Below are 23,601 nucleotides of genomic sequence, written 5' to 3' on the forward strand. Positions count from 1 at the left end.
GTGTCTCCGGATGATGCCATCGGAAAAAACATATTTTCTTTTATCCTTGTAACTATATTTTATCCTGGCGCCGGATCTGAGGAGACCCCCTCTGAAGAATCCCCCTCCCCTGTCCATTTTGGTTGATCTCTCTCCCCTTACTATCTCGCTCTTCATCTCTTTCGTCTGTCTGTCTCTCTGATTTCTTTCCACCCCGATGCCCCCCAGCAGAACAGATAAAGTTGTATCTCAACCTTGACAGGGACAGATAGAGGATGGTCCCAAATGGCACCCTACTCCCTTTATAGTTCACTATGTAGGGAATAGGGTGCCCATTTGGGATGCACCCAGAGAGACAGCACCTGCCACACGAGTCCTGTCCACAGTGACTGACTGACTGTTTGTCTGGCTGGTCGTGTTATGCTATAACGACGATCACCAACAGGATGTCACGTCACTTCCAACCAGCACTCAGACGGAGACGGCAGGTAGCCTAGCGGTTTAGAGCATTGGGCCAGTAACCGAAAGGTTGCTGGTTTGAATCCCAGAGCCAACTAGGTGAAAAATCTGTTGATGTGCCCCTGAGCAAGGAACTTAACCCTAGTTGCTCTGGATAAGAGTGTCTGCTAAATGACTAAACAAAAAACAGGGAGATGTGGCTTGATGGTCATAATTTCAACAGTGTTTGATGTGGACTGAAATGGGTGCTGGTACTGTTTATAGAGGAGCCTGTACATATTACTGGTGAATACTGGCCCAATTCAGGCACTGGTCATAAGTCATTTTTTGTTTAGTGTGCTAGTGGAACCAAAGGAGAAAAAGGGGAAATGGTCTGTCAATGAATTATCTTTCCCTTCAGCAGGAAAATGGCGCCGACAGACATAGCAGCTCACCTTCTAGCTCCTAAGCAACTTGGGAGTATTTTTGTGTGTTTTTTGTCCTTCACCCAGTACCCTGCCATGAACTTAAGTCACTGTCACTAGCCGGCTACCACCCGATTACTCAACCCTGCATCTTAGAGACTGCTGACCTTTGTACATAGACATGGAATCACTGGTATCTTTAATAATGGAACACTGGTGACCTTAATGTTTACATACTGTATTCTAGTCAATGCCATCACATTTAACCATTGCTGCATAAATACTATTGTATCCTACGTATTCTACATATATACTAAATATTCTCTCCACATACGGTCCACAATGTCTATACATCCCATCATATATACATATTTATATTTATACTCCGACATTGCTTGTCCTAATATTTTTATATTCCAGTCTTTAACTTTTAGATCTGTGTGTTTTGTTGTGAATTGTTAGATACTGCTGCACTGTGGGAGCTAGGAACACAAGCATTTCACTACACCCGCAATAACATCTGCTAAATATGTGCATGTGACCGATAACATATTATTTGATTTAAAAGAGAGTTGGAAAGCATCATTCTAAGAAATCCAGCAACTCTTGGAGGACAGTGGAAGTTGATAAAGATCTTCTTTCTTGGTAAAAGTAATAATAAAGAAGCACTTTTATCAACTTCCACTGTCCTCCAAGAGTTGCTGGATTTCCAATTCCTGCTGTAGACACCAGCTAAGGCAGAGTAAATACACTGAGTAAATACACAATATGTTAACACTGGTACCACCATTCAGTGGCCATGTCATGAACAGATCAGTCTACTGACACCAACTAACTGTGAAGTGTGTCCAGTGAGAAAGAGAGAGAGATGACACGYCATAGAATGTTTGCATCACAACCAAGTCTGTGGCCCTGGTTGATTGGTGCTGTTGGCGTGGTTATATGTTGTTTACTACTACTAGTAATGTGGAGTTAAAATGGATGGTCACAGATCTCTTCCTAAAACCAGGGGTGGTAAAACCGCCCCACCTCTCGACTCTCTCCCTCTGTCACTCACTCTCAGCTGTTTCCCCTAGTGCGGCCAGTCACTTGACCTCTCCTCGTGCTCCCCTGTGTGCGCACTAACAGCTGCATTCAGGTGACACCTTTTACCTGCACAGCGCACGGACTGCCCAGTGCCGCGTCCAACTCTGGACCCATTTCAAAATATACAAAGTTGACTATAAACAATGTACTGGTCACCCTCCATTATACTACTCTTATGGCTAAACGACACCTGAAACGGGTCAAGAACAAATTTGTGATGTATATAATTAGCGCCAAACATACTAGTATCAACATATTAACTTTAGCATTGTTTAAACTGATATAAAATCATCCTTGTCACGGTCTACACAAAAGTCATGTACATTAATAGGATAACAAATGAAAGACTATGTAAAATAAGAATGAAAAAGAATGAGGGGAAAAAACAAATATTCATATTCTTGTGCCATGTGCGTAGTCAAATTCCTCTTACCACACAGACACAAAAGATCAGCAACATTTCTGAACATGTAAAACCAAAGAATATGATAGAAATTACTTACTTCAGACGCTAATCCCTGAAAGAATCGATATCTATGGTAAATGGATTATTTCCCTTCTTTAGTGAAAAAAAGCGGGACTTGAATTGTTCATGTGTTACTAACACGTTACAGTCAGTTACTGTGGGTCTTGTGAAACTTCACTTTCCATTCGGTTAGTTCCTCGTCACAACTTCATTACATCTGCATGGCTTTAAACCCCTCCTCCCTACCGTCTACATAAATGGGACTCCCCACCCATACACAAAACGCCGCAACGAGTTTCCATTTACGCATGCACGCCCAGTTGTCAGTGGTACTTTACAGCTGTCAAATCATCAAACACTGCTCTACTGCGCCACCTTGTGGCGATATAAAAAATATATACACTAACAGCATAATGTTTTTCCTGGTGATGTTAGACAACATCAGGGTTTCCCAATGTAGGCTGTGTATGTATGCTGTTTTTTGCCCTAGCACTACACAGCTGATTCAAATAACCAACTCTTCATCAAGCTTTGATTATTTGGGGAAGGGAGGGGGGGGGGGCAGGACTGAGTTTGGGAAACCCTGGACTACATGGTGAGGAGCCATATTGAGACACACCATGCCTTTACAATGTGAAGAATACCCTAACCAGAGCCATGTATTTAAATACATTGTTCTGACCCCCAACTGTCAAATTAGCAACCACAGAAACGTACATTTAAATTAACAATTTTATTGTTTTCATCCCATAAAGCATTTTCCATATTTGAAATAGCAGTAATGTGACAGACAGCAATGGAACCATTTACAATAAACAAAATACATTCCCACTAACTCAGTCAAAAGAAAAATGTTTAAAAAAAGTTCCAATAACTCCACTCAATGTGTATTTCTTTGAAGTCGTTAATTTTACGAAATTATTTTGCTTATTGGTTTCAGATGAAGACAGAGAGCACGGTCAGAACGCTAGAGAAACGGAGATGGAAAGAAGAGACCTCTTCTCTCAGCATCTCTCCCTCATCCCTTTCTTTTGTAAAGCCACCCTGTCAGACTGCCCCTCTTCTCCTCCCTAATCCCCCTTTTCCACTCGGATTCTTACACCTATTAATGATTCTAATAATAACTCCCAGCCCCCCCCCCACCCTTTACTACATTCAGAAAATAAAATAGCACCCCTAATTCTTTACAGGCACAGTAGGGGTACTACAGATGCCACAGCGACAATTAAATCAGAATTACCGTAGTAGTTATATCAATCATAATAACAACAAAAAAATGTTGCAAGTCTGGGGAGAAAAAAGTAAGCAAATTTGGTGTGTAGTAAATAAAATAGAAAAGTGTTCCCAGCCCTAACAAACCCACTACTACAGGGGAAGTGGTAATGGTGTCCACATAAGCAGACTACACAACTTTGTACCTTGAGTTCATGGTGTGATGTCACAGTGGCTGTTAAGACTATCAAAACACATAGGTCAACTAGTAGAATGGTAGAGTAGTCTAGCTAAAATATGATGCAATTTCTCAGCCTGACAACAATGTCAGAGATGTTGGAGCCTTCCGGAGAGGCAAGTCTACTACTTCTAGGCCTACGTGAGGATTGCAACACAACTTTAAGGACGCAGTTCCAAGCTGAAATCGTGTGGAGGACATCAGACCGAATCTGGTCACGCAAAAAAAGATACCAAGCCTGCACCTAAAGCCCATTACTGCCCAACCTGGACAGTTCTAGTATAGATCAACAGTCAGCGTGTTTGAGGAGGATGTGTTTGAGCAAGGCACAGCGCAGAATCACTCATCTTGATCACATAATGAGTAGTTATTTAGAAAGCAAGGTGATTTGGAGATCAGTGATTCTGAGCAGTCCATCTGCAATGTAACAGTAGTCAATCTCAAACATGCATGATGATAAGGAGACAAAAGGGTATGATGTCATAAAGAGTAGCCAACCGTTATCAGAACCATACATGGAGGCAACATCCATTCTGTAGCAAAGTTGGGCATAAAAAAAAACTGACAGAAATCAAAAAAAGAAAACACAATTCAGGGACGTTAATAAATATGAATAGTGCAGTGAAAACAAAACGCAAAACCTTTTACTTTTCAAAATTCAGCTTTGCCAGCCCATAACCCTAAGAAATACACATTAAAGAAGTACTCTGCTGTCCTCTTCTCTAGACACAGTTTGATGACATCTAAATTAAATCAAATGTTAATTGATCATTGATTGATTTCTGAAGCTGGCTGGAATGTCAGTGTGTGGCCAGTCTGACTGATGCTGAAAGATCATTCAGCTCTCGCTTTTCATCCAGTCATCCCTCCATTCCCTAGACTGGACTGAAGAAGCTTCTTTCTCCCTCGCTTTCTCTCTACCTTCCCACCTGTCACCTTACCAGGTAGAGAAACTGGAATGAAATTAATAAGTACTATCTTATGTTAGAAATCATCTATAGACAGGAATTTGCCTTTCAAAATTGAATAAATATGCAGGAGAGAGTTCAGGACACAAGCAACGGCCATATTCAATCAAATCCGCTTAACAAGCTTCTGGGGAGAAGTTAAATTGAAAAAAAATAAACACTCATTCTGAGCGGCCAGAAAGAATGTTTGAATCAACTACAAAGTTTTGTTTCTTCTCTGGTTTGTCCCATATTGTAAAAATTATGTTGTCAAGGAGCTACGTGAACCAAAACGTGCGTTCTTTCTGCACAAGAGGAGTGGTATTTTCAAGACCTATTCCGCTAACTCGTTAAACCAGGCTTGATTAAATAGGACCTTGAGTTTTGTAAAATCCCTCACGGTCAGGGCCCGTATTAAAAAAGTCAGAGTGCTGAGCTAGGATGTATCAGCTCCCTCTTCACTTCCTTTGTATCCCTCTTTCTCTCACCGTCTCAGACTGTTCACCTTTCATCCCGGGCTTTATCCCTCTAAAAATGTATTTTTTAATTTTTCTTTCCCTGCACTCCATCTTCACCTCAACTTGCTCCCCTATTTATTTTATAGTTCCTTCCCTTTCATTCATTCCCCAAACCCCTCCCACCCCCTCTTTTCCCCTTCACTCATAGAACATGTTAGTAATATCAGAGTCCAGGCTGTAAATCCAGACCAATAGAGGGAACGACATTAAAACGAACGACCAGGACACGCCCTTGAACACCCTGCTTACGGCGGCGGTCATGCCCCCTGGCCCTTGACCCCTCCGYCGGCGCTCCCGCTCCTCCTCCTGGCGCTCCACGTCGGTACCCGGCTCGATCCAGTTCCGGGCCAGGAACTTAAGGGCCTCGTCCATGAAGATGACGGGCAGGGACATCTTGAGGACTACAACCCACTGTGGCCACGACAGTGGGCGGATCTGGAACACCACCTGGATGGGAGAGAAGGGGAGGGAGAGAAAGGGAGAGAGGGGAGGGAGGGGAGAGAAGGGAAAGGAGAGAGGGGAGAGAAGGGAAAGGAGAGAGGGGAGAGAAGGGAAAGGAGAGAGGGGAGGGAGAGAGAAGGCAAGGGGTGGTTAGACAATGAGATATCAGAGAGCACAATGTAACACACACACAGGCACTTCACTGTTCAGCAGAGGTAATTTTGGCACTTTTTTTTAAAAATTCAGTCAAGTCTTAGTCCCATTTTTGTCATTTGAATAATGATTTAGTCTAACCTGTCAAAATAATGAAAACAAATGGGCCATTTTGGTCAACTAAAATGTCCTTTCATTTTAGTCACATCACATTTGTATTGCCTCATTAACCTATAGTAAATATTAAACATATCACTGACTTCCATGTGCATAAACATCCATAACCTCCATAAGCATAAACATACATAACCTTGTCCTACCAAAATATTTATCTGCATGAGATCATATTCTTCCACAAAGCATAAATAAGAATAATATTATTATAGAAACTCATAAAAAAAAGAAACATCCTCTCACTGTCAACTGCGTTTGTTTTCAGCAAACTTAACATATGTAATATTTGTATGAACATAGCAAGATTCAACAGCTAAGACATAAACTGAACAAGTTCCACAGAAATGGTGACTAACAGAAATTGAATAATGTGTCCCTGAACAAAGGGGGGGGGGGTCAAAATCAAAAGTAACAGTCAGTATTGGTGTGGCCACCAGCTGCATTAAGTACTGCAGTGCATCTTCTCCACATGGACTGTACCAGATTTGCCAGTCTTGCTGTGAGATGTTACCCCACTCTTCCACCGAGGCACCTGCAAGGGGGGGGGGGGGGAAGAATGGCCCTAGCCCTCACCCTCCGATCCAACAGGTCCCAGACGTGCTCAATGGGATTGAGATCCAGGCTCTTCGCCATGGCAGAACACTGACATTCCTGTCTTGCAGAAATCACACACAGAACGAGCAGTATGGCTGGTGGCATTGACCTTCCAGCATGACATGTCAGGTTGAGCCTGCAGGAAGGGTATCACATGAGGGAGGAGGATGTCTTCCCTGTAACGCACAGCATTGAGATTGCCTGCAAATGACAACAAGCTCAGTCCGATGATGCTGTGACACGCCGCCCCAGACCAATCAATCCCGCTCCAGAGTACAGGCCTCTTGTTTAACGCTCATTCCTTCGACGACAAATGCGAATCCGACCATCAACCCTGGTGAGACAAAACCGCGACTCGTCAGTGAGAGAGCACTTTTCGCCAGTCCTGTCTGGTCCAGCAACGGTGGGTTTGTGACCATGGGCTCAAACATTGTTGCCGGTGAGGACCTGCCCTACAACAGGCCTACAAGCCTCAGTCCAGCCTCTTGCGGACAGTCTGAGCACTGATGGAGGGATTGTCGTTCCTGGTGTAACTCGGGCAGTTTGTTGCATCTTGTACCTGTCCCGCAGGTGTGATGTTCGGATGTACCGATCCTGTGCAGGTGTTGTTACACGTGGTTTGCCAAGGTGAGGACGACCAGCTGCCCGTCCTGTCTCCCTGTAGCGCTGTCTTAGGCGTCACCCAGTACGGACATTGCAATTTATTGCCCTGGCCACATCTGCAGTCCTCATGTCTCCTTGCAGCATGCCTAAGGCACGTTCATGCAGATGAACAGGGACCCTGGGCATCTTTCTTTTGGTGTTTTTCCAGAGTCAGTAGAAAGGCCTCCTTTAGTGTCCTAAGTTTTCATAACTGTGACCTTAATTGCCTACCGTCTGTAAGCTGTTAGTGTCTTAACGACCGTTCCACAGGTGCATGTTCATTAATTGTTTACGGTTCATTGAACAAGCATGGGAAACAGTGTTTAAACCCTTTACAATGAAGATCTGTGAAGTAATTTGGATTTTTACGAATTATCTATGAAAAGACAGGGTCATTTCTTTTTTTACTGAGTTTATAAGAATTATCTGGCCATGTAAATTCCTAATTCAGCCTACATAGATATTACACACTAAACAAACAGACAAACGCAGAGAGCGAGAGACAGATGGAATGAGAGAGAGAGAGAAGCACCATCACTAGATGGTGCCGCAAAGTASTATGGTTGCACCTCCATCACGCGGTTGCGTCATTGCCATTGATAACAACGTTCCAGACGCCCCGGCCACATTGATGTCCAGAAGTAAAATGGGAGCTAATGACTGTTTCTCCCACTGATGTCACTAAACCTCGAGTCCGAATTGATTCAAGTCCCCTGTGCTCAAGTCCGAGTGGCTGAAGTCAGAGTCCGTGTTACCCAGTCAGATTTAGCGTAGTGGGATGCGGAATTTAGTCAACTAGTTTKAGAACGGCCCGCAATMTGCTTTATGAATGTAAAATGCGGCCTGCCAATGCACGACAGAAAGGGGGAAAAAACGTAGCGGCAGAATTATGGGTCATGTCTTTTGAACGGATAATCAAGTCATTCTAAGGAAAAGAGGGAGGCTTGGCTACGTTGGTTACAGAACCTGTATATGAAATGTAGTGGGAAAAGAGGGAGGATTGAGCGAAACTAAAAAAAAATGCAAAAACTGTCWGCTTTTCTATAGTCTACTCAAGGGAGAAAAGCATAGCCAGCTTGTTGTTTTACTATTAAAGTTGTTTTTAATTTCGTAAAAGGAGCTTGTGTTTCTTAACCAGGCAAAGGGTAACTAACTAGAAGGCTGGTGGTGACTGGTTAGCTACGGGGAAGCAAGAGTCGCCACCACGATGTGTATAATCGGAGGGGGTGCCGGTCTGCTCACACTCAACGCTAGCTCCCCTGCAGCTCACCAGCGGATGTGTGCTGTGCCGGGTGTGGGGCATCCTTCCCTGCGCATCTGTGCTGCTAATATTAATTGTGCACATCACTGAAAAGCTCTCCCACATTTATTTTCCAGTCCATTTAGTAGTCAGATTTGTCAGAGATTGTCTAGTCTCATTTTAGTCAACTGAAATTAAAAATTATTTTAATTTTTAGTTTTTCTGAGTCTATTTAGTCAGTTATAGTCACGACAATTGCCTCTGAAAAATAGGTGTTTGACTAATATGTTATTGTTGTTGACAAAATTATGCCAGATGAACGAACACACACACACACACACACACTTACAGGCAGGGGGTCAACGTAGAGGATGAGGAAGTGGAGCGCCATGGAGAGACAGATGGCTCCCACCAGCCAGGGGTTGGACCAAGGAGGCATCTTCAGGAGGGACTGGTTTTCTGACAGACTGAGGACGAGGACACACACAGCAGAGCTCAGAGGTGGACCAGTAAAACTCAAAAGATGCCAATAAAATATTGATACTAACACAACAGAACAAAAAATATCCAAACTTATACTAAATAATCTGATATAAATCTACTCGATTGAATAATCACGCATATCATGATCATTTTTTATGTTTAATTTGACTTAAACATTTATGTCTGATTGAAAAGAGCAAAGGTGGACAACAAATGCAATAGAACTGAAYGAACTTTACAGTTGATATTCATACATGCAGAATGTACTGTGACTAATAGACAAAAATGTTATCGCACGAGAACTAAACCTGTTCTGTGTCGCGTCAAAAATAATGATCTCTATGACCGATGCTAAGTACCGCAAGGAATCGTTGGGAGTTGCAGTTTTAGTAGCGTACCTGTTGAGGGCGTTGCACATCTCTATGGTAACGAGCACGGACAGGGCCATGGTCATGGGGTAGGGCGACTCGAACACTGAGCACTGCACCCCCGCAAACTCCCCGTGGCCTTCACCGCACTGGAGATAGTGGGACTGAGGAGAGAGAATAGAGAGAGAGCAGGGAGTGAGAGGTCGGAGGTTAGAGACGGTAAAGAGAGAGAAGTGAGAGAAGAGAGGGACGTGTTCTTACCAGTTGGTAGAAGGAGAGTTTGGGTCCGTCGTGTGCTGCCATGAACCACCAGGCTGCAGCTCCTACTGTGGCCGCTCCCACRTAGCCTGAGAGAGAGGTCAAAGGTTAGATGTGTATATTCTAGAATCCCAGCTGATATTGTGACGTAAAATCAAATCAATCGTCCAAATGTTATTGGTTTACAAATACATCTGTCACAAAGTGCTCACGAGGCTACCTCTGCAAAGTATACAAGTTCAAAATACAAAAACCCTGTCTGTTCATAATCTATAACCTCACAATGCGGTATCTGCCAYAGATATAGATCGAGATATACTAGATTTACTCACATCCGACAATGAGGTATCTGCAGAAGAGCCATCCGGAGATGAGTGGCTCCTTGGGGGAGCGTGGGGGGCGGGACATGATGTCCAGGTCGGGGGGGTTGAAGCCCAGGGCGGTGGCCGGGAAGCCGTCTGTCACCAGGTTGACCCACAGCAACTGGACCGGGATCAGGGCCTCGGGCATGCCCAGAGCAGCGGTCATGAAAATACTGGAGGGAAGAGGGTGAGAGAGGGATACAACATAATAATTCAGAAATCCTCTCTCTCACTGTCCCAGACCACTATTTTCCCTCAAGTTAATCCCTTCAACCATCTCTCCTTTTTAAATTTCCCTTCTCCCTATTGTCACCTGACCTAAAAAGTAATCCTCTCCTAAATGTGCWCCACTGTTCTGTTATCCTTCCCCTTTATTTATAACCATAACCCCACCACCCTCTCCATCCCCCTCTTCACACCATACAACCTCTCCTATAAACTGTTTAGTTCTGTTATAGATGGCTTTCTCTTCCTCTCCTCTAATCCATCCCTCTCTAATCCATCCCTCTCGTCCCCCTATCCTCACCAGACAACCTCTCCTATGTTGGAAGAGATGAGGTATCGTATGAACTGTTTCATGTTGTTGTAGATGGCTCTGCCCTCTTCTACAGCCGCTACGATGGTAGAGAAGTTATCATCAGCTAAGATCATCTCGGAGGCAGACTTGGCCACAGCCGTGCCTGAACCCATGGCGATACCGATCTCTGCCTTCTTCAGGGCTGGCGCGTCATTTACTCCATCACCAGTCTGGGGGAGAGGTGGGATGGAGGGATGGGAGGGGGCAAGAACAGGCGGTGAGTCAAAACAAGGGAGGAAACGCATGAAAGGCCCCACACAATGCAAACATGCCTTCTCAAACATGCCTTTTTAAGTGTCACAAAGTAGAGCCCTAGACAGGGACACTGCTGCCAACAGAGATACACTTTCACCAACCCCCTAAACACACTCACACCACCTCACCATGGCTGTGATGTCATCGAGGCTCTGTAGGTACTCCACGATACGGCTCTTGTGTGTGGGTTCCACACGGGCGAAGCAGCGTCCGGTACGACAGGCCTGCCTCTGGAGGTGGGGGGGCAGCTCGTCAAACTCCCTCCCCGTCAAGCCCCCTGAGAACGGGTCGTCCCTGCCCGCCTCCTCCTCCTCCTCCGTGATGATGCCCACGCGACGACAGATGGACATGGCCGTGCCCTTGTTGTCACCTGGGGGGACGTGAGTTTAGAGGTAAGATGGAGAGATGACACCCAGCAGGAAAAACGGTTTCAAATTGCGTTATTGGGGCCGKGCCGATACCAGGATCGTGGCAAGTAAACACAAAGTGGATTTAACTTCGAGGAAAAAAGCCCTAATGTCACATTAATTTAATTTTCCAAGCTCAAGCATACAATATTTGACATACAGCAGCTTTTTAAAGGACAAAAAAAAGTTGTCTGCATTCATTTTTGCCATTGAAAAAAATATTGCAATACTGGTAAAGTCCCAGCTTTTCACGTTATAATATCAGTTTAAGGTAGATAAGTGTGAGGCTAGAAATTCTGTTCAGTTGACTTCATTGAATCCCCTTGGATTATGTGTCTTGCGTCTCCCCATCCAACAAACATGTATCACAACACAACAAACAGAGGGAGTGTGTGTGAGGCGTGTCATACCGGTGATCATGATGACCCGGATGCCAGCCTGTCGACACATGCGGACCGCACCAAGTACTTCCTTCCTGGGGGGGTCCAGCATCCCCACGCAGCCCACGAAGGTCAGGTCCGACTGGGGGGAGGGGGGACATTGTTGTTTATTTAATGCTAATCAAATAACACTGTATTTGAAGTGCCTTTAAAATCCACAACACACTTTATAGTCWAAAAGCAATAAAAGAGATTAATAAAAAGTGCATAATAACACAAAGGATGAAATAATCCTAAAAATCACTCACCTCGTAGTCGGCGAAGGTAGCCGAGTTCTCCAGGTTGAGGGAGCGTATCTCGGGGGGCGAGTCCCGGGTCGCCATGGCGAGGCATCGGAGGGTGTCCCGCCCCGTGGCCCACTCCCTGACGGTCCCCTGGAGCTGCTCCCGCCCCGCTGGCGTCATGGGCACCCGCGCGCCCCCGTTCACCCGGATCCAACGGCAGCGCTCCAGCACGCTCTCCGGAGCTCCCTGGGAGAGAGACGACAAGTTGATACAAAGTGGGGAGATGGAGGAGAGAGAGTGCAAGAGAAAGAGCTCAGAAGAAAGACACACGTAAGGAACAGAAACGACAAGAAAGAACAGAGAGAGTAGGGGAATAGAAAAGTGAATAAGTAGGAGAGAGAGATAGAGAGAGAGCTGACCTTGACAAACATCTTGGCCCCAGTGGCAGAGCGGCTGAGCTTGTTGGGAGAACAGAACACTGACATGGACTTCCTRTCACGAGAGAACTCCAACGTCAACTCCTTCCTCATCAACTGTTTAATCACCTGATGGAGAGAGAGGAGATATATCATTCAATCATCCTGCCAGGAGGTAAATTAGGTCAGCCGGTCTCAATGGTACACACACATTTTTTTTCTCAAAAACACAGACACAGATCTTTTGATTTTACAGACACACACACCGAGCAGCAGGCAGTAGCTCTCTCGACAGCGGACAGTCCTCGGAGGTCTGTGTCGAACACGTTCATCTTCTCCACCAGACAGCACAGGGCCGTCTCTGTGGCTTCGCCTACCTTCTCATACACACCCTTAGACTGGGACACACACCCACAGGTTAAGGGTCAACAAGGATATTATTTGAATGTATTATTCCAAAAAGATGCTACTGGACTGGAACAAAAAAAGTAGCTCTCCAGGACTAGAACTAAGAAGTGTCTGTCCATGGACATTTGTGTGTATCATGGTGTGTAGTGCAGTGGTTATGGCGTGCAGTGTAGTGGTTATGGCGTGCAGTGTAGTGGTTATGGCGTGCAGGCTAGTGGTTATGGCGTGCAGTGTAGTGGTTATGGCGTGCAGTGTAGTGGTTATGGTGTGTAGTGTAGTGCGCAAAGTAGGCTGGCGCTGTTCTCACCTCGTTGTAGTCCAGAGAGGAGTCGTTACACAGAGCACAGATAGAGGCCATCTCCACCAGGCCCTCATACTGACTAGACTTCACTAACGTCTCATCCTTATACCTGAGGGAGAGAGAGAGAAGGACAAGGAGAAGAGAGTTAATAAGGGTGGATATGGAAGATGACATGGAGAGAGATAAGAGGGAAAGAGAGCAAGAGAGAGAAAGGGGAAAGATGGAGAGARAAGTAAGGGATTGTGAAAAGCCAGAAGAGGGGGGAGAACAAGACTAGAGAAAGAAAGAATTAGAGGGGAACCAAATATTAGAAAGATAACATTTCTCAGCATCTTAAAGGACCAGTGCAGTCAGAAATGTGATTCTTCTGTAATATATATATTTCCACACTGAGGTTGGAATAAAACGGAAATTGTGAAAAATTATCATGTCCATTTGACAAGACTGCCTGAAATTTCAGCCTATTTTGGTGGGATGGAGTTTTGGCCTGCCTGGTGACATCACCTGGCGGTAAATTAGTTAATACACCAATAAGAAAGAGTTCCAAACCCCTCTGCCAATAACAGGTMGTTTTCAGTTTTCCCCTCCCCACTCAGACAGTCCTAGCAAAATTGGGGATGAGTGATTCGTCGTGACATCTAATGCTTTCAATACAACTGGGAACTCCAAAGAAACGAGATCAAATCATGATGTCCCTGATCTTCAGGTCAGAATTTCTAGAAAGYTCTAGAAAGATGCCAGAGTTTCTGACATGGAATTTCATGTTGGATGACCATTCAAAGCGATTTGTCCCGGTCTGGGCTCGTTTTGTTCCTGAGTTCCCAGTTATCTTGAACGTGGCAATCATCAGTTAAGGGTTAAAAGGTTAAAGRCACTCACACTTCCCCTTCCGGGGCGTAAGTCGATCCAGTCACCGAAAACTCACTCAGGGCGCATCGCTCCCCTGACACACTGTCCACAACAAATATCTACACACACACATGCAGATACAGACAGACCGGGTTAGAAAATACACACTCATTGTCACAATCAGTAAGGTTAGGTCAGCATCAGGCTGAGTGTCTGTCAATCAACATGCCAAACCATCCCACTTTCAGGTCAGCGTCAGGGAACCCAAGTGGTTACTCTTCCCCCATCTCCATGTTTCCCCCTCCCTCCCTCTCTCTCTCCCTCTCTCACCCGGTGGACAGACATCTGGTTGGTGGTGAGGGTACCAGTCTTGTCGGAGCAGATGACGGAGGTGCAGCCCAAGGTCTCCACAGAGGGCAGACTGCGGACGATGGCATTCTTCCGGGCCATGCGTCTGGTCCCCAGAGCCAGGCAGGTGGTGATCACAGCGGGTAGGCCTGCGGGGGGGGGGGCAAGATTGAATAGGGTGAAGGGACGGTTAGTGGGGCTAAATATATGGTTCCATAATGGTTCTTCCGAGTCATGTAACAAAAGTACACTGGCTGATCAATCCATTTATCGAGTTAGTCTACATGGACACAGAGAGGAGCGGTCTTGAGAGAATTCATTTTGGTTTAGATTGCTCAGAATAGATTGGAATTGACGCATGCTCTACTTTGTGTGTGTCACACAGAGGCAGAGAAGGAAATAAGAGAAGAGAGCGAGGAAAGAGAGGAGAGAAGAGAGAGAGGTGGTTGGTCCCAACACGTACCCTCAGGGATGGCAGCTACAGCCAGTGCCACAGCGATCTTGAAGTAGTAGACAGCCCCTCTGAGCCAGCTGCCACCGTGGACCGGGTCATTGAAATGGCCTACGTTGATACCCCAAACTGCCACACAGATCACTGTGATCACCTAGAGGGAGGGAGAGAGAGCCTGTAATCCCAACACTGCCACTCACAATTTTTTATATTTAACTAAACAAGTCAGTTAAGAACAATACAGCTGACAGATTAAATAAAAGGAATGAGGGAAAGAAAGAGAAGGACAGTCCTTGTACCTTGGACAGCTGTTCCCCAAACTGGTCCAGTTTCTGCTGCAGCGGTGTTCTCTCTGGGTCTGTAGCAGCCATCTCGTCACGAATCTTCCCGATCTCAGTCTGCACCCCTGTAGCTACCACCACACCTATAGCCCTGCCCGCCGCAATGTTGGTGCCCTGGAAGTACAATGATACAAAGCAATGTGTTGGTGCACTCTTAACTACTACAGGAGTTTGATCTGTAAAGCAGCATACTTTCCCAGATCAGTCATCGCTATAACATAGAAAAACGAGTCAGAGAAAAATAACGTAGGGATTACACAGTCAGCACAAGAGCAGAAAGACATCTTTTCAACCAGAAATACACACTGTATTTTCAACATTTTGTCAAAGACATTTAAAACCACAATGAAGTGTTTTCCAACATCTTGTGCTCATAGGGTAGATGTATTATAAATCACGAATTGTGTTTTGACTATGTAGGTGGCGTGGGGATCAACGACATGCATCACACACGTTCGGTATCACTTAGTGATATACAGAACAGAAGCAGTACGTGGTCTAGTACCAACACAGMCCTCGATGGTCCAGTTCGATTGCTCCACCATCAGTAACCTGGAAGACACTCGTTCACCTGGCTCTTCAGAAGTGTATTAGGAGCACTTTAGTAGATTACGTCACGCAGTATATTATGTGTTTTTGTATGTGTCCTGTGCAAACAATGAAAGTGATGTTTTATTCAACAAACRGTTGAGTCACACCTTCAACACTCACATCAAAGCATCACAGTGCACGCACGCACACACGGTCCTGAGTTCTGGTTCCTCTCTCACACCATATCTCCCATTAGATCAATAAAACACACACACACACACACTCGCTCTCCCACACTTACACAAACGTGCACACTTAAACAAAAGTGCACCTTTTGGCTTGAGGCCTTAATCCCACGTGCTGTGCTGGTCTATTTCTAAATCAGATAATGACCCCCCCCCACACACACACCCACCCACCCTCTCTCTCTCTCTCCCACCCACCCACCCACTTACAGAGAACAGCATGTTTTTCTTGTCCTGATTGACGGCTCGCGGGTCAGGCACTGGGTCTGTGTGTTTGATCACCGACACCGACTCCCCCGTCAGGATGGACTGGTCCACTCGCAGTGTGGTGGAGCAGATGGAGGTCAGCCGGATGTCTGCTGGGACTTTATCACCCACTGGGGGAAAACGGGGCGGAACGGGGGAGGTGATGGTGATGGTTCAAGTCTTACATTGCAGAAATATGTGGACACCCCTTCAAATTACTGGATTTGGCTATATCAGCCACACCCATTGCTGACAGGAGTATAAAAATTGAGCACCAATATATCCATTTCTCAGACTGGCCAATAAAAAGAAAAGAAAAATTAAGATGAGCAAAAGAACACAGACACTGGACAGAGGAACTCAGCCTAGAAGGCCAGCAACCCCGGAATCACCTCTTCACTGTTGACGTTGAGACTGGTGTATTGCGGGTACTATTTAATGAAGCTGCCAGTTGAGGACTTGTGAGGCATCTGTTTCTCAAACTAGACACTAATGTACTTGTCCTCTTGCTCAGTTGTGCACCGGGGCCTCCCAAACCTCTTTCTATTCTCGTTAGAGCCAGTTTGCACTGTTCTGTGAAGGGAGTAGTACACAGCGTTGTACGAGATCTTCAGTTCCTTGGCAAGATCTCACATGGAATAGCCTTAATTTCTCAGAACAAGAATAGACTGACGAGTTTCAGAAGAAATTTCTTTGTTTCTGGCCATTTTGAGCCTGTAATTGAAACTACAAATGCTGATGCTCCAGATACTCAACTAGCCTAAAGGCGGCCAGTTTTATTGCTTCTTTAAAATCAGGACAACAGTTTTCAGCTGTGCTAACACAATTGCAAAAGGGTTTTCTAATGATCAATTAGCCTTTTAAAATGATAAACTTGGATTAACTAACACAATGTGCAATTGGAACACAGTAGTGATGGTTGCTGATAATGGGCCTCTGTACGCCTACGTAGATATTCCATAAAATAATCTGCCGTTTCCATGTCTACATTGTATTGCTGATCAATTTGATGTTATTTTAAATAAGGGATTTTCTTTCAAAAACAAGGACATTTCTAAGTGACCCCAAATTTTTCAATGGTATTGTATATAAAACATATTTGGTAATATCCTCCCTTTATAGTGGACCTTTGTCCAGCTACTGTATTTAAAACAAGTTCTTTCAACTTGTGTATATTTCCACATTGAAGCCATGCAATTTCTTAGAACAATGTGGAATGCAAACAGGGTCAGGTTAACATACTGAATTTACCAAAGATTGGATAGGTCTACATTTTGCTATTTAGTTTCTGTAAGCTGTTGAACAAACTATAACGGACTAACATTGGAATTGATCCCAAGGCAATACATAAGAGACCGTAAATACACAACTTAAAGCAACCACATATTTCGCTATGGAGCACGTTTCTGATTGGCCAGTGAGGGGCCAAGCCTCGACACACCCTAAACTTGTTTATTCATCAAAACCCAGCCCTTTCGCGCCCATGCCAAGCAACAGCGTCGATAATTATGGTTGTKAAAATAGCTAAAATATTTCTTACACCGCCAGCGCTTAGATTGACCATTGTGTTAAGTTTGTTCTAATACAACCCATAACTTAGAACAGCATAACTAAACCCCATAGAAAACTGCTGTTTTGTTTATTTATGACCTGTCAATCAACCAAATTCATTGGTAAACATCTCAAAATCCTGCAAGATCATTGGCTCAGAGGGATAGACAGGCAAGTGATGTGATGATTGAAGCGATAAACAGTGTGTTGTGTTTCTTTAACAATTCTCCATGCATGATTCTCAAATGGCACTCTATTCCCTAGCTCTGGTCAAAAATAGCGCACTATAAAAGGGAATAGGGTGCCATTTGGGACGCATACCCCAGTGTTCTGCTGTGTAAACTGTGATTGGTGTCACAAAGTTCCCATGCTCTTTAAGTCAAACATCGCCACTGTGAATCTTTGAGTCACACACACACAAAAAAAAAAAAACACTCAACCCCCATTTCCTCTGTTACTTCTTTGAAGCTCTAAGAATAGAAACGGATCGCCTTGAGGATTCGGCAATTGGGGCGGTCTTAACCCTTCGAGCTGTGTTGTCGCTAAAAGTCACACAGAAATTTGAAACTGACCCCCAAACTGCATTTTCAGTCAGATATCTGTAAAAAGTTTATTTGAGAAAATATTTGGAAAAGAAAGGTTAGCGTCGCTGAACCCATCTGGCGACATTCCCAGAGCTTATCAAGATGCAGGGATATTGGGTTTTGTAGGCCTMTTCGAATATCACATCAACTGACAGCACCTTGGTTAAATTATTCATTTCCCATAAAACCTTTCTTTGAGCTCCATGATGATGCGAGAGGGCAAAGATCCAACCGATACAGATTAAAAAATGTCAAGGGTAACTAAACATTTTATTTTTGGAAATTTAAACAACTCAGTCAATAATAGAACAGTTTGGGTATGGGATTTACTAAATGGGTATGGGATTTGTAGTTTCTGTTTCCCCCTACACACATGCCACCTTCGCTGTGTCTCCACTCCCCAGGTACAATGTATAGAACACTAGGGACCTTTCAGGAGTTACAGAATTTGTAGTTTTTTCCCCCTACCTGCTATAGTACCTCAATATCATAGCTGTGTTTTTTTGGAGTTGCTGTTCTTCTTTCCATTATTGGAGGACTTCTAATATAAAGAACACTTGGGCCCCAAGACTAGAGGATGGTGGGATTTATCTGCCTACCTGCTTGAGTACCTCAACAATGTTATCAGTTATAGTGTAGAACACTGTGGTCCCTAGAGGACTCTGGGATTTGTAGTTCTGCCTACCTGCCACCTCCACTATGTCCCCAGGTACGAGGTCCTTAGCCCGGACCCTCTGGACACTCTTCCTGTCCTGTCGGTACACCTTCCCCATCTCAGGCTCATACTCCTTCAGCGCCTCGATCGCGTTCTCAGCATTACGCTCCTGGAAACACACACACGTGAATGAACACACATCGTCTCACACATTAATGTTTATGCATGAACACACACACACTAATGCAACATGCCAAAACACTGTGTGACTTTACCTGCCACACCCCGACGATAGCGTTGGCGATGAGGATGAGGAGGATGACGAAGGGTTCCACGAAGGCTGTGATGGTCCCCTCTCCTTCCTCGAACCAGGCAAGAGTCTGTCAGAAAAGAGAGAGAGAAGAGAGAGGTTAAAGAGGAACTTGTTTTCAACAACCAAGAGAGTATGTGACCGGGATGGTAATACTGTGAGGATATAAAGAGTGAACAGTAATGCTCAGAGCAAAATATTGAAATAGCTATAAACATATGTTTTAATGACTTTGTGTAGGCTGTAACTTAGCCATTTACTGTAAAGTTACTGTTAGAGTATTTACAATAGTGTTCGTTCAGGTTGTGTGTGTGTGTGTGTGTGTGTGTGTGTGTGTGTGTGTGTGTGTGTGTGTCCTTACGAAGGAGATGCAGGCAGCCAGCAGAAGAATCCGAACCAACAGATCCTCAAACTGTTCCAGGACCAGCTCCCATAGCGACTTCCCTGGAAACACAGATGGAAAGAATGTAAATGCAGGGGACGGAGAGCGAGAGAGAGAGAGAGAGAGAGCGACCGGAGAGAGAGATAATGAACATCTTACCTTCTTCTGCCGGTAACTCTGCATCATGGAGTTCAGAAATCAAGAGAGAAAGAGAGATTGTTATAAACATAGTAATAACATTACTATTTTCAGCCATCATCAATTTCATCATCACATTACTAAACATAGGCCTAACGTGGGTGTCATTACTTTATAATAATCATTGAAACAATTGAGTACTGGTGAGAGTAAAAGTCTGGCATTTTTTAATTTAAGGGTGAAATAGGGGTTAAGGATTAGGAGTGAAGGGTTAGGCCTGTGTCCCAAATGGCACCTATTCCATACTTTGGTCAAAAATAGTGAACTGAGTCCTATAGGCGCTSGTCAAAAGCAGTGCACTACATAGGTAATAGTGTCATTTAGGTCACGAACTAGGACATACCGTTTGGGCCCCATCTCTCCTTGCTTTTCCTCAGCTGTTCACAGCTCAGGCCTGTCGACTCATTCACAGAGAAATACCCCAACACCTCCTCGACCGTCTTAGTATGGGCATTGTCCATCCCTGAAGGAGAGCGGGATAGAGAGAAGGGGGGTAGAGAGCGGGATAGAGAGAAGGGGGGTGGAGACGGGGGAGAGGATGGGGGAGACAAAGAGAGAGAGTGTGAAGGGGGATGCACAACACATCAGTAGGCCTACATAACATTAAATCTTAACTAGTGAAAATAAAATGGAGGTGGAAATAGGAATTGTGTACTCTCCATTCCATTCATGATCTCACTGCACTGAAAGAAACATGACCACAATATGGGGACCGACTTGATGCTGTAAATACCGATAATGTTGAGACCGAAATAACCGCCTGGGGACATTACAAAACGAGCATAGATAGTGAATCAGATGCACCTGTTACATGTAAATTAGGTTGATTTACAGCACCTGTTCGGTTCAGTAGGGGATTCAACGCGATACAATAAACTTCGCAACATCATAATATACTAGAACCGTGGATCCTCTGTCATGTTGTGCTAAATGCATATATCGATGGTTCGAAGAAAATACAATGTCAGAATGTTACTGAAAGAATCCTCTTCGCAGCATCCAACGCAGAGCTCAAGGGAGCACGCAGACAGGTCAACTGTGTCAACCATTCTCACATTATTTTACAAATAAAATAAAAGCAACGTCGTATGTTTGTTGATATACAACGTTAAAGTATTGTTGACAAGCTGTTAAATATATGCATTGAAGGTAAATGTCATACTTCCAGGCCGATCCGCTGCGACGCCTTCAATATGCTAACATTTGCTAACTGGCGTTCTCAGAATCGGTAACTAGCGAATAATCCTGTTTGCACGGGACGTTTACGCTCAATTAATTTAGGGAGACTTACCAGTACAATACGTATCCCGGTAYTGCGTTGACTAACAACTAATTCTGAAACGTTGAGTAAATAACACAATATCAAAACAAATAGGATTAGAAATCCACAAAAAGAAAACGTTAATTCCCACGACGAAATGAGAAATCGATCTAACGTTACATTAACTGCCTGGCTATCTCTCACACTGAATCGCTAGCTAACGTTACGTCCTGGAAAATTATAAGGAAGGCATTTTCAGAGAATAACAGTAATTTTCTTCCGGTACAACTAAGATTTGTTGGAGGCGTATTCCCCTACTTTTATATTTGATTACAACACCGATGTCGTGCGCTTTAATCCACCCGCTATGTCATAGCTATCTAAATAGCCGTTGCTTTATTTAACGCTAGGCCACAGAATTACACAGTTGTGCATCAGTGGCAGAAATCGTAGGAGCAGAAGTTAGGCCAATTAGAGACCTGGGATTTAGACTGAAATGGCTGTACAGCGAATCACATTGCAGCAGCTACCATAAACCCGCCTACCGGTGATTTGCTGCAGGAGGGTGGAACCCCAACCTTGCCCTTGGCTCAGTGCTTGACCAATGAACGTGCTGTGCGACAGTCGTTTTTCAGATGATTGACTTCTGTACAACCCAATGGGTTCTTCAAGGATACTCGCTTCACGTTACCCCTGACCAATAGTAAAGTTTGTCAAGCAAAATAGGCGGGACGTAGATTTAAAGGTAAATCTGAGAGCTCCCTCCCCCAACGCCCATCTGTCACCAGAATGCTAATGAGTGACGCGCAATATCAGACTCTTACTAGAGCGCCGACCTGAAGATCACCAACATCATGATTTGATCTCGTATTTTTCCAAGTTCCCAGTTGTTTTGAACGCGGCATGTCTGGTCGCATATGTACCTAAAGTCATATGTGGTCAGACATTATGTGCCCCCCGCCCCATCTCTTTCTCTCTCGCTCTCTCTCTCTCTCTCTCTCTCACACACACCCTCCTATCTGCTCTGTAAGACTTCACGTTAACAGCAGTAGGCTATTGCTAGTCTGACGCAACACATTAGCCTACATCACGAATTCTGGGCTATTACTCAAATCAAATCACATTTTATTTGTCACATGCTTCGTAAACAACAGATATAGACTAACACTCACGGGCCCTTCCCAACAATGCAGMGAGAAAAAAATGAAATACTARAAAAATAATAAAACAAGGAATAAAAACACAATGAGTGACGAAAACTAGTCTGTATAGCTACATATGCACTGAGTAAACAAAACATTAAGAACGCTCGCGCTTTCCATGGACAACTGACTAGGTGAATCCAGCTGAAAGCTATGATCCCTTATTGATGTCACTTGTTAAATCCACTTCAATCAGTGTAGATGATGGGGAAGAGACAGGTTAAAGAAGGATTTTTAAGCCTTGAGACAATTGAGACATGGATTGTGTACAGTCGTGGCCAAAAGTTTTGAGAATGACACAAATATTAATTTCCACAAAATKTTATGCTTCAGTGTCTTTAGATATTTTTGTCAGATGTTACTATGGAATACTGAAGTATAATTACAAGCATTTCATAAGTGTCAAAGGCTTTTATTGACAATTACATGAAGTTGATGCAAAGAGTTAATATTTGCAGTGTTGACCCTTCTTTTTCAAGACCTCTGCAATCCACCCTGGCATGCTGTCAATTAACTTCTGGGCCACATTATGACTGATGGCAGCCCATTCTTGCATAATCAAAGCTTGGAGTTTGTTAGAATTTGTGGGGTTTTGTTTGTCCACCCGCCTCTTGAGGATTGACCACATGTTCTCAATGGGATAAGGGCTGGGGAGTTTCCTGGTCTAAGACCCAAAATATTGATGTTTTGTTCCCCGAGCCACTTAGTTATCACTTTTGCCTTATGGCAAGGTGCTCCATCATGCTGGAAAAGGCATTGTTCATCACCAAACTGTTCCTGGATGGTTGGGAGAAGTTGCTCTCGGAGGATGTGTTGGTACCATTCTTTATTCATGGCTGTGTTCTTAGGCAAAATTGTGAGTGAGCCCACTCCCTTGGCTGAGAAGCAAGGGGACCATCCACACATGAATGGTCTCAGGATGCTTTACTGTTGGCATGACACAGGACTGATGGTAGCGCTCACCTCGTCTTCTCCAGACAAGCTTTTTTCCGGATGCCCCAAACAATCGGAAAGGGGATTCATCAGAGACAACGACTTTACCCCAGTAGTCCAATCCCTGTACCTTTTGCAGAATATCAGTCTGTMCCTGATGTTTTTCCTGGAGAGAAGTGGCTTCTTTGCTGCCCTTCTTGACATCAGGCCATCCGCYAAAAGTCTTCGCCTCACTGTGCGTACAGATGCACTCACACCTACCTGCTGCCATTCCTGAGCAAGCTCTGTACTGGTGGTGCCCCGATCCCGCAGCTGAATCAACTTTAGGAGACRGTCCTGGCGCTTTCTGGACTTTCTTGGGYGCCCTGRARCCTTCTTCACAACAATTGAACCGCTCTCCTTGAAGTTCTTGATGAGCCGATAAATGGTTGATTTAGGTGCAATCTTACTGGAAGCAATATC

General features: G+C 44.5%; 1 protein-coding gene across 3 annotated transcripts; it reads right to left on the bottom strand.

The window, feature by feature from the left end:
• Positions 1–3,112: 3,112 nt before the first annotated feature.
• Positions 3,113–21,574, bottom strand: si:dkey-28b4.8 (sarcoplasmic/endoplasmic reticulum calcium ATPase 2). Of its 3 annotated transcripts, XM_024146780.2 has the most exons (24): positions 21,323–21,444; positions 21,035–21,078; positions 20,087–20,206; positions 19,705–19,722; positions 19,525–19,607; positions 19,129–19,233; positions 18,884–19,022; positions 16,028–16,194; positions 15,000–15,155; positions 14,713–14,854; positions 14,232–14,398; positions 13,932–14,020; positions 13,059–13,161; positions 12,610–12,741; positions 12,347–12,472; positions 11,952–12,173; positions 11,674–11,785; positions 10,985–11,226; positions 10,551–10,771; positions 9,995–10,197; positions 9,666–9,751; positions 9,435–9,568; positions 8,903–9,020; positions 3,113–5,756 (listed from the first exon to the last, which is right to left on the bottom strand). In XM_024146780.2, exons 3-24 carry the CDS (start codon positions 20,202–20,204, stop codon positions 5,448–5,450), a joined length of 3,192 nt encoding a protein of 1,063 aa, XP_024002548.1. In that variant the 5' UTR covers positions 20,205–20,206; positions 21,035–21,078; positions 21,323–21,444; the 3' UTR covers positions 3,113–5,447. The 3 variants fall into 3 exon arrangements, with proteins under 3 accessions (XP_024002548.1, XP_070298832.1, XP_024002547.1); XM_070442731.1 differs by lacking the exons at positions 21,035–21,078; positions 21,323–21,444 and adding an exon at positions 21,550–21,574; XM_024146779.2 differs by having other exon boundaries at positions 21,035–21,460.
• Between the last annotated feature and the right edge of the window lie 2,027 nt (positions 21,575–23,601).

This window comes from Salvelinus sp. IW2-2015, unplaced genomic scaffold, assembly GCF_002910315.2.
Source record: "Salvelinus sp. IW2-2015 unplaced genomic scaffold, ASM291031v2 Un_scaffold16527, whole genome shotgun sequence".
NCBI classification, from domain to species: domain Eukaryota; kingdom Metazoa; phylum Chordata; class Actinopteri; order Salmoniformes; family Salmonidae; genus Salvelinus; species Salvelinus sp. IW2-2015.